The following is an 11,565-nucleotide window of genomic DNA, read 5'->3' on the forward strand; positions in this document are numbered from 1 at the left end:
ATTCTGTTATTCTTGCTGAAAGTCAAGTAAACATTACTTGTCCACTTGTGCAGCTTGTCTGCAAATGAAATAATTCAAAGATGGACCAGTTGTGTAATTCATAAAGCAGTTAAATATTATTAACTGGTTTCATCCATTAGAAGCTTACTAAACAGGCCCTTTTGACTTCAGGATCACCTTTATCTAACTGCTTGTAAATGGGGCACCCTGTTCCTTCCTGCCTTGTCTTCGTTTTCTTTTGTCCATCAGAAATAGGCAAAAATATTTAATTAGATTGGAGTCATTTATAATACCTTCTGGGCCATCTCAAGCCATAACGCTGGATGCCCCTTCAGAGTTCATTCCCATCAGCCAGGCCCTCCCACCCCCCAACATATGGGACCCACTTAGAAGCCTCCAGCAAAGGTGGGGCTTCCCTGCTGAGAAAACCCTAAGCAACCAAGCCGAAAAGCATTCAGTGTTGCTAGTGGAGGTCAAAGCAAACAACCAAACAACATCTGGCACATTGGGCCAGTTGGAAATCAATCAGACATGCTGGGCGGAGGGTTGTAATTTTATGCCTCTTTGCACAAGGAGATAAATTGGAATTAAAAAATAATAGGTCTGTGTCATCTGCCAGTACAATACGGTTACGATCACGTGGCTCTGAATAACAAGCCAGGCACTGGGTCAGGGCATCGCTTATAATGCTAAACTCTAATTCATAGGTTAACCTTTTACACAAATCAGGATGTCCAGCAGCTGGGGGTAAAGTTAGGGCCAATAAAAACATCTTCCCAATCTAGGTCCTTGTAGTAGATTTCACTGTTCTGCTATTATGCAGAATTCAAATTTAGTCTTTCATATGTAAGGTAAGGGAGGGAGGGAAGAGCATTTGTTTATGCCAGGGGTAGGCAACCTCGGCTCTTTTATGACTCATGGACTTCAACTCCCAGAATTCCTGAGTCAGCATAGCTGACTCAGGAATTCTGGGAGTTGAAGTCCATGAGTCATAAAAGAGCCAAGGTTGCCTACCCCTGGTTTATGCGTTGACCACCAAATCTTCTTTAAAGTGTGTCAAGCAGACGTACTGAGAGTTGGATAAAGCACTAACTTCTCATTTGAAACATTTGAAACAACGTCAATCAATAAAGAGATTCCATGTATGCAATTTATAGTAATTGTAATGAAATCAGTCACTTTCTCTCATCTCAACCCACCTTACAGGGATGTTGTACAGAAAGTAGAGGATGGAGCATTGTATGTGTTGCCTTGAGCTGTACAAAATAAAGTTGGGACATAAATATCATCATCATCATCATGAATTTTTTGTGCAGGTGCAGAGTCCTTTTTTTTTTTTTTTACCAATAAGCACATTTGTGCGATCAAATGCTGCCTCTGTGTCTAACTGGGCATTTTCCACATCCACTTTTATTGTATTTTGCCATCTTTGCTCCAGTCTTCTACTTATTAAAGTGGAAGGCGATGTGGGCAACAGTGTGGGTGCTGCTCAATGGGTAGAACCGGTAGCTAATTTTTTTATAGCCCATGCCCAGAATGGACTTCCAGAAGCAGCAAACACACAGAGAACCAGTTGTTCATATATATGAATCCCACCACTGGGTTTACCATTGTCAGCAATTCTCACTGTCCTTTATATACTGTAGGACAGGGGTCCCTGACCCTCGGTCTGTGGCCCATGGGGAACCAGGCCGTGGAAGTTGTGGGTGGTGCACCAGCACATGAAGCTCCATTGGGGCAAATGATGGGCATGCACAGACAAAACCATCCCCTCTGTCCCCTCTGTTGCTGCCGCTGCCGCCGCCACAGCCAGCCCACAGAGCCACGAAGGATAGGGCACAAATCTTGTAATAAATAAAATTTTGTTAACTCCCATAACTAGTTGGAGTGAAAATGAATAATAATGCTGGAGCATTATTCTGTAAAATCCTTGAATTCTTGGCAAAGACCTGGTTCTAATTATAGCAGAATGCCGTCATTTTCTGGCCTTTAAGGTAGCTAAGTGTGTCTTGGAATTATTGTTTAGGAACTTAAAATAACCAGTCTTACTCATATACTTGCTTTATATATCAATTCTAAATTTACCATGTTTTAATTCTGTATTTCTCCCCAGCTATTGTGATTAGGACCCTCATTTTCCTATGTGTAGATCTCCCCTCTAAAACGTGTGTTACGGTATATTAGCAGAATTCTTGGGGACCATAATTTTATTTATTTACTTATTTATTTAATTAATTTCTATGGCTTCTTGTGGTTTAATTCTATCCTATTTTGTTCCACTGTTGGGATTAAGATAAAATCAAGATAGCCTTCCCTTCATTTTGTTATTTAGTCCAAATAACCCATTGAATTCTGATCCACTACCTTCCCGTATCTTAACACTTTCCTTGATACTAAACACAGGCATTTTGTAGTATTATTCCCCAGGTACATGGACAAGTGGACCCCATAGCACCACGTTTTCCAACTTGATGCTTGCCAAACGTATTGAAGTTCAAATTCCGGTATCTATAGCTAGCGTAAACTGGACTAGTGTTTCAATTTCAATATTCTGATCAGTCCTTGAAGGACAAATTCTTCTCTTCTTCCTTGGCCTCCTTAAGTCTTTTTCAATGATTATTAAAATCTATGTTAACTAACAGATTGTTCCATTTATTTGTGGTTAATGATCATAATGCTAGGTTCACAGCCTATCTTCTCACTTCCATTTGGCAATAAGCTAGGGTTTGATCCAGTAATTCAGCTTCTGGAGAGTTTCCATGAAGCTATTATAAAGATATTGCATCCAGTTTTGGTTGCCAGAATATATGTGTTGAGACTATAGAAAGGGTGCAGAGAAGAGCAACAATTTGAGCCTTGGTGGAGCAGTGGGATAATGCCTCCTTAAGTAACACCAGCTGCCTGCCATTAGTGCAGGTTCGCATCCCACCAGGCTCAAGGTTGACTCAGCCTTCCATCCTTCCGAGGCAGGTAAAATGAGGACCCAGATTGTTGAGGGCAATAAGCTGACTTTGTAATAATGCCGCTTGGGGGGGGGGGGCGCGAAAGCCCTAATAAGCAGGCATATACATAGAATGAAGGCTATTGCTAAGTACATTGATTTGTGCTTTAAAATTGTAAGCCGCCCTGAGTCTTCGGAGAAGGGCGGGATATAAATGGGATTAAAATAAAATAAATAAATAAAAAATAAATAACAAAGATTATTACAGGACTGGAGGCTAAAACATATGATGAACAATTGCAGGAATTAAGTATTTTTAGTCTAATGAAGAGAAGGGCTAGTGGGTGGAATGCCTTGCCTCGAGATATAGTGGGTGCTCCATCACTGGAGGTTTTTAAAGAAGAGATTGGACAGCCAAGTTTACTGCTTGATCAGGGGTTGGACTAGACAACCTCCAAGGTCCCTTCTAACTCTGCTATTCTGTATTTCTTCAGAAATAGTATGGCTTGATTCAAACAAAGGAAAGAGTTAAGTACAGTAAGATATTTAGTTTGATTAGCCGCAATACTGATTCAAATGGAAACACAGAAGATTGACTGGAGTTTAAACACCAGTTTGAAACTTCAAAAAAAAAAATCAACAGCTTTATGTCTTCGTTTTACATACAGTATAACCAACATGACCAGCCACAGCTACATATCTGACTGAGAAAACAATATGGAACCTAGAAGCAATTTTTTTGACCGGATGGAAGGCAAATAAAGATAAACAGGAACATGTGAATTATCTTGTGGGAACAAAGGCAGTACCATTCATAAATGGGAAAAAAGCTGCTGAAATCTGAAACGCTCAGCCTTCTCTTCCCATTAACAAGCCCATTTAGAAAGCAGAATATAAAGACTGGGATAACTGCGTCTAACAGGCTGGGCTTAACATCTGTCATGCTGGAGATCTCTAATGTTCAATTGAATCCTATTGTTTTCAGATTATATGACTCCATTCATTGTCATTGTGAAGGTTTAATCAACTATTTGCAATCACGTAATGTTTTAGAGTCATAACTGGAACAATTGACCCACAGTTTTAGATCAAAATACCATGTTACAAAACTGAATGAAAACATGACTTGTGAACAAATACTCAGTAATAATTTAATTAGTCTGAAAATTATATTCTTTCACCTTAAACTTACACCACCTTTTCAAGTGGGAAGGAAAAAAGATGAAAAAGAAAGCCTTATTAAGAAGAGCAATATATGCGGTGAAAGGACAAAATAATATTTTCTGTTTCTTATTTAGAAAATCATATGCCTTTTGCAGTCAGTACCTATCTGTGACAAATAGATAGTGTTTGTCTAGTATTTGGCAAGCAGGCTGACAAATCACTTTTTTATGCTTTTGTAATACCATAAAAACATATTCCTTAAAACTGTTGTTCGTTATTCTTTGTAAGTAAAAACTCAGCTTATCTTCCCTCGCTTCTGTGTTAAGCGAGTTGTGAGAATCTCCAGATTCTAATGCTCGCTTTGTTTTCTGACACGCTCATGTCCTCTTCGTTCACATATAAGAGCCCCTTCTCCCACCCACCCCCTTCCCCCAGCACTTTATGCCAAGTGAAAAACCCAGCAACGTGTCAGGAAAGCTTTTTGCTGAGCTGCAGAAGCCGATTCATTGGGGGAAAAAAAATAGACCTTTGCTTAGTTGTGGTGATTCTTGTGGGGTCAGGCCAGACGCTGCTCCAGATGGCAAGTTGTCAAGTCAGACAGGCCCGGCTTTGGGAGACTTTTCAAGAGACCCAGATTGCAATGTCAGGGTTTTCCTGTACACGCGCATGTGCATCCTGTTCCCAGGGCAGTAAGGTGCTGGGAGAGAAGCAGAGGGCCACCCACCCACCTGCTGCAACCTGTTCAGCTCTTGCCGCCCGATTCTATAAAGACTTCCCTGACTTGTGACTTGGGCTCAGAGCCCAGGAGGAAGAGGCAAGATTGCTCTCCTCTGCTGCTCTTTGCCTCAGGTCACCAAGGACCTGAAATGATTGCTGTGGAAGACAGCTGCTAGAACGTTCTCCTACCTTGCCTTCGTAAGCAGTCCTTTGGGGCAGAGGTGCACCAAAACTCTTTGAGGTACAGTGAGCACTCGGCCCTCCCTGGAATTTTCTTAGCCTTTTAAGTTGGAGTCTTCGAAGGCAAAGATGCTGCTTGCTTCTTTCCAAAGTGGGAGGAAATGAAGAAGACCAAGAGGCAAGATTTAAATATGGGGAGGATTCCAGGTTTCGCTCTTAGTTTGTCCTAAACAGGGACAACTTCGTACCTATTGAATTATGTAATTTGGGGACGATGGAACTTTTCACAATAAGTCCATCCTCTTGAAGTTGAGGAAAGTATTTTCTTTCAAAGACCTATTGCAAGCAGTTTTTTTATAGCTTCAACAAAAGCTTCCCCCATGAAATCCTGCAAGCCAAACCCTAAGGAGACCCCCAGTGCAGATGCCGGCTTCCCCTGCGGCAGTGAGTCAGGCTGTGAAGTGAAAGGCAGCTCTGAACGGCTGGAGAACGCCGCCAGGCGCAGGCTTGCTGCCAACGCGAGGGAAAGGAGAAGGATGCAGGGGCTCAACACGGCCTTTGACCACCTCCGCAAAGTGGTCCCCCAATGGGGACAAGACAAAAAGCTCTCCAAGTACGAGACTCTTCAGATGGCGCTCAGTTACATCATGGCCCTGACACGAATCCTGGCTGAAGCTGAGAGGCTCAGTGCACAGAAAGGCTGGATTAACTTCCATGAGGAGCATTTTCATGCTTGCACAGGTCAGAAGGCGGCTGTGGAGAACGAGCCCTGTGCTCCCAGACTTTTCCAGTTCCAGCCTGATCAATTCTAAGTTGATCAACTAGATCGCTGTGGATCTGAGACAGGCTCACTTTCTCACTCTTGTGAAACATGGCAACAGGAACTGAACAGCCACACCAGGTACTCTTGATCTCATTTGATTTCATCTTTGGAACAAATTGATCTAATTCATCTTCTGCCTGTTGGGGGAGATCATTTTTTCCCCTTCCTAGTATTTATCTGTGAAATATGTACAATATCTTCAGGTTGCATCATTTTGACATTATGCAATTATTTTTTTTTGCTAGTTATACATGTCTGACCTACCATGCCTTCTGTTTTCATGATGATACGTTGAAGAAAGCAAAGAAGGATAACATAACAATAACAACAAAATTAATCCAATTTTATGTACAAAATGGACAAGTTTGATTATTGGAGAATGTAACTGAAATTTTAATCAGGATGATTAGATATTCAAATCTCCATTAATTCTTAAATTGACAGTGTATTTTATTTTGTTTCCTTGGTAATGGTATATTATACAACAGAAAATAGAAACGATATTCTTTAGTCCTCAAAGAAGTAACTTCCTTAAACTTTGTAAGTTTGTCCTTATAGGTTCTTCTAAACCAAACTCTGCAAGTTTTACTTAATTGCAACTCACAATTTCTCAGAGTGTAAACCTAGAATGAAGCTAATTTCAGTTATAGTCTTTAGAGTGTTTAAATATTCTATATGCTGCTATGAAAAAGATTAGTCCATGTTACATGATGCTATAAGATCCTTGCATGAAAATAAAATTTTACAATTTGTGATTCACAATAAGCCTGATTGTTTTTTGCATTGTTTCATTTCTTTTACAGTGTAAAAGTTTTGTAAACTATAAATAAACACATTTTTCTCATACAAAATGTCTGTTATTAAAAGTGGTGGGCATCCTATATTGGGAGTTAGGTATGGTTCTACCAGAGGAAAAGTTCTGCCCATTCCTTTAGATCAGACATGTCAAACACAAGGCCCGGGGGCCAGATCCGGCCCGCGAAGTGGTTTCATGTGGCCCGCGAAGCCATCCTGGAAACAGTGAGGGAACGGCCTCCACTGCCTTGGCCCTGGCCCAGAGACCCTCCTCCTGCCAGAGACCCTCAGATCTGTCCCACTCCTGCCCAGGCCCTCATAGGCACCTTTGATGCGAACGATGTAGAGCTGGCCACGCCCACCCAGTAGGCCATACACACTCTAGCCACGCCCACCCAGTAGGCCACGCCCACCCTGGCCATACCCACTCGGCCCCCTGAGGGCAACCGCAATGCTGATGTGGCCCTCAGTGAAATTGAGTTTGACACCCCTGCTTTAGATGGATAACATACATAAAAAAGGAATGGGCTGATTTTTTTTTGAGGCAATATTGCAACCAATTTTGGTCACCGTAGTACAAAAAAGATGTTGAGACTTTGGAAAAAGTTCAGAGAAGAGCAACTAAAATGATCAAAGGCCTGGAGGCTAAAACATACAAAGAACGGCTGCAGGATTTGGGCTTGGCTAGTCTAAAGAAAAGAAGAGATAGGGATGACATGATAGCAGTGTTCCAGTATTTGAGAGGCCGCCACAAAGAAGAGGGGGTCAAATTATTCTACAAAGCACAAGAGGGCATTACAAGAATAAAAGATTGGAAACTGATCAAAGAGAGAAGCAACCTGGAATTAAGGAGAAAGTTCCTAACAATGAGAACAATTAACCAGTGGAACAGCTTGCCCCTAGAAATCTCATCACTGGAAATTTTTAAGAAGAGACTGGATAGTCACTTGTCTGAAATGGTATAGGTTCTCCCTGCTTGAGCAGGGGGCCAGACTACAAGACCTCCATGGTCCCTTCCAGCTCTATTCTATTCTATTCTATTCTATTCTATTCTATTCTATTCTATTCTATTCTATTCTATTCTATTCTATTCTATTCTATTCTATTCTGCAGTGGACAAAGACTTGGTTGATAAAAATTGAAATTCACCCTCATCCATGGAAGCTAACCAGGTGATTTTTAAATGGTCCTTCTTAGTCCAACTGATAGAGCTGTTGTTGTGGATAAATATTGGAGTAGAATTTGCTGCATTCTCAGAGGAAAAGAGGCTTAAATCTGAATTGTAATCTTTGTCAGGGATGTCTACAGAAAGGACCATTCCTTTGCTTCATTGGCTGGCTGAAGCTCCATGATCAGGTCCATTGAATAACAGGCATTGGGAGGGGCCATTGAGGATTTCCAGACAAGTCACTTCTGTCTTGTTGCTGATTAAATTAAGCATTTTTGCTAGTAGACAAACTCAGCCGGGGGGGGGTTTGCGTTCTTTTCCCATGTCCCCTTAAAACCAATAACCACCTGCCTTGCTGATTTCCATGGCCATCTGAGCCAGCAAGAAATTGATTTCATGGATTTATCTTGTGCAGCGTGTTGGGTGGTGTTATGTAAAGGTAAAGGTTCCCCCGCACATGCGTGCTAGTCATTTCCAACTCTAGGGGGCGATGCTGAACTCTGTTTCAAAGCCAAAGAGCCAGCGCTTGTCCGAGGACGTCTCCGTGGTCATGTGGCCGGCATGACTAGACGCAAAAGGCGCACAGAATGCTGTTACTTTCCCACCATAGTGGTCCCTATTTTTCTACTTGCATTTTTACGTGCTTTCAAACTGCTAGGTTGGCAGAAGCTGGGACAGGCACTCACTCTGTTACGTGGCACTCGGGATTTGACCCGCCAAACTGCCAACCTTCTGATCGACAAGCTCAGCGTCCTAACCCACTGAGCCACCGCGTCACTTGTTATGTACTGTATTGTAAATATGCAAAGACATTGATCCCCACCTATTGTGGAGAAGCTAAGCGGGTATTTCCTGCCAAGCCGTGGGTAGCCCTCAGGGGACCCTGACAGTTAGTCCCAACCATTTTGGTGGGAACATTTGTATTTGAGCGGGAGATTCCAGGCAGGTAATTGGGTGAACACCTGAGGGCTTAAGTGTATAAGTACCGGCCATTACCTGTTGCTCTTGAGTTCTGTTCCTGTTGCAATAAAGCTATGGGATGATGCTGTGTCGCTCCTTGCCTATCGAAGTAACTCACTACATAAAAGGTATATTCCTGCCTGAAGCCATATGAAAAAAATGACAGTCCTCTCTTGCCATCCATGCATATTACCATGAGTCTAAAAAAATATTTAAATATTTTAAAAGGAAGAAAAGAAACTAGCAAAATGATAGAGCACACACATTTCAAATCCAGGGTGACAATCCATTTCACTTGACACATGATGATATTTTGCATTATACCACTGTTTATAACCAACAGGTCACTTTATAGCAAGGGTGGGCAACTGTGGCACCTTTAAGACCTATGGACTTCAACTCCCAGAATTCCCAAGCCAGCCATGCTGAGCCATGCTATCTCAGGAAATTTGGGAGTTGAAGTCCACAGGTCATAAAGTTGCCATAGTTGCCCAGCCCTGCTTTATAGATTAGTCTGTTATGCAGCACTTCATTTTAGGGCAGGGGTCTTCAAACCTCACCCATTTTTGACTTGTGGACTTCAACTCCCAGAATTCCTCAGTCAGGCATGCTAGCTGAGGAATTCTGGGAGTTGAAGTCCACAAGTCAAAAAAGGGCCAAGTTGGAAGATCCCTGATATACAGAATCTAGACCTAGTCTCTAGGTTTGAAGACCCTGGTTTAGGGTCACCTAAACCAACCAAATCAGTTTGAAGAGGCAACATAAATTGAATAAACATGCAAACAACTACAGTGCATATTAGTCTCCCAGTAAACCATGAACAGCTTGCTGAGCAGCCCTGAACAAAAGCAGAACCGCAGCTTATATACCCATTACAAAGACAAGACAAATAGAGGCAGGCACAGTGTAAATTACAGATGATATAGGAATGCTTTTAATAAACCCATCTGTGTGACCTTCTCTTCCCACAAGGTTAGCATACTGCTATATCTTTGAGATCACGTCAGTGAATATAAACCAGGGTCTTCAAACTTGGCCCTTTTATGACTTGTGGACTTCAACTCCCAGAATTCCTCAGCCAGGCAGGCTCAGGGGAGGATGAACCGGTTCCTGGCACATCAGGAGCTGAGTTGATTGATGGTTCAGAGCACCCATTTGTGAGGGATTTGGCTGAGGCTCCAGGTAGGGAAAGCATGCAGCTGCAGTTGGTCAGTGAGGAGGACAGATGGAGGCGATGTTTGTTTCCTACCTGTGTGTTTTCTGGTCATTGCGATTCTTGCCTCGCTTTGTATTGACACCATGCCTTGACTTGGATAGTATCCAGGAAACTCTCTTGTGTTGTGGATTTAAGTTTGCCTGGTGGATTTATTTTGATTGAGAAATTTCCATGTGTCTTGTGGACTCTTTGGCCATTGCTCTGTGGATTAGCATTGGTCTACACAGCAACCTTTCATTGTGAAGCTTTATGAACAAACAAATGGGAGAAGACACAAGAAATATTCTGAAGCAGCCAGGCAAGGCAGAAGGGTTAAAATGGGCAAAACAATCCAAGTTAGCAAGTTGTTCTTCCAAATGTCCTTTTTCTTCTGAAAACTCAGCTTTAATTTTGACTGGCTTGTTGTGCCCAAATCTAAGTTCAGTCAAGATGTTGGCTCTGTTGTCCTGAGTTTCTCACTCACTTGCTTTGATGCCAGTCCCCCTGAAAATTCTCAAACACCTTCAAAAATAGTGATTGTTCACTCTTCCTGTTGCTAGAGACAGAAAGATGCAATTGCTATTAAGTGGCAGGAATAGTATTTAATCCTCTCCTTCATCGCAGCCAGGACTAAACAAACAGTTTCATCCCTTCTGGCCTTCCTCAGATGCTTGTAAAATCTGGATTAAGAAAGTCAAGAAATGTACCTCCTTGTTTGATCCATACTTGCCAGGAAGCAAGGAAGAATTTCAGACCCCAAGCAGATCAACTGCATTTAATCTTCTTATACTGCTGTAAACATAACATGTATTTTTGTCAGCGACAGTAGTGAGATGAGTTGCAAGTAATGAGCAGCAGAAGTTCTGATACGGTGCTTTCAACACTTTGATGGGGGGAAAAACAACACCAGACAAATTTGTTTCTCTAATGGCAATTGTTTACTTAAAACAGATTTAGTTAAGCTGACTATATTTGGACTCTGAAGCTCAGAAGAGCTGCTTCTGTTAGTACAAGGATGGGCTAGGGCAGGCCAAGGTCTGTAAACTTGGCTCTTTTATGACTTGTGGACTTCAACTCCCAGAGTTCCTTAGCCAGGCATGCTGGCTGAGGAATTCTGGGAGTTGAAGTCCACAAGTCATAAAAGGGCTAAGTTTGAAGACCCTTGGGCTAGGCCATCATGAAATTCCAGGGCTAGCGGTTACAGTGTGGAACAGAAAATCATCCCTGGAGTAGGAAATTACACAACACGTCTGTGCTATTGCCCCAAAACCTGTTTGTGTGCATCCATATTATTACCAGGAGTTGTGCTAGACTCAAGGGACTGCTTAAATCTACTATGAAATTACATCAGGAAACTGATTTAAGCTTGACTGCTTTGTACAAGATAAAAGAGTACCTTGGACAGAGCCAAAGTAATGCAGAGATAATTCCTCATATGTTGTTGGGAAAAGTAAGGAGATACTGATTTGCTGAGGACAGCAGCAGACAAGATGGAAAGAGTACACGCTTTTGGTGCAGCTCTTCTTCGTGGAGGCAATGATGAGACTTCCTTGCAGAATGTCTCCCAATTCAGATTCTGTAGCAAATCCAGGCATATGGTTTTGAGGACAGCAGGATTGCCT

At 42.1% G+C, this 11,565-nt stretch overlaps 1 protein-coding gene across 1 annotated transcript; it reads left to right on the forward strand.

The window, feature by feature from the left end:
* Positions 1–5,382: 5,382 nt before the first annotated feature.
* On the forward strand, positions 5,383–5,814 carry ATOH7 (atonal bHLH transcription factor 7; the record flags this gene model as incomplete). Its single annotated transcript, XM_083363514.1, has 1 exon — positions 5,383–5,814. The coding sequence occupies one exon, from the start codon at positions 5,383–5,385 to the stop codon at positions 5,812–5,814; it is 432 nt and encodes a 143-aa protein (XP_083219640.1).
* Positions 5,815–11,565: the final 5,751 nt, after the last annotated feature.

Source organism: Vipera ursinii (assembly GCF_947247035.1).
Source record: "Vipera ursinii genome assembly, chromosome: 5".
Classification (NCBI taxonomy): Eukaryota; Metazoa; Chordata; class Lepidosauria; order Squamata; family Viperidae; genus Vipera; species Vipera ursinii.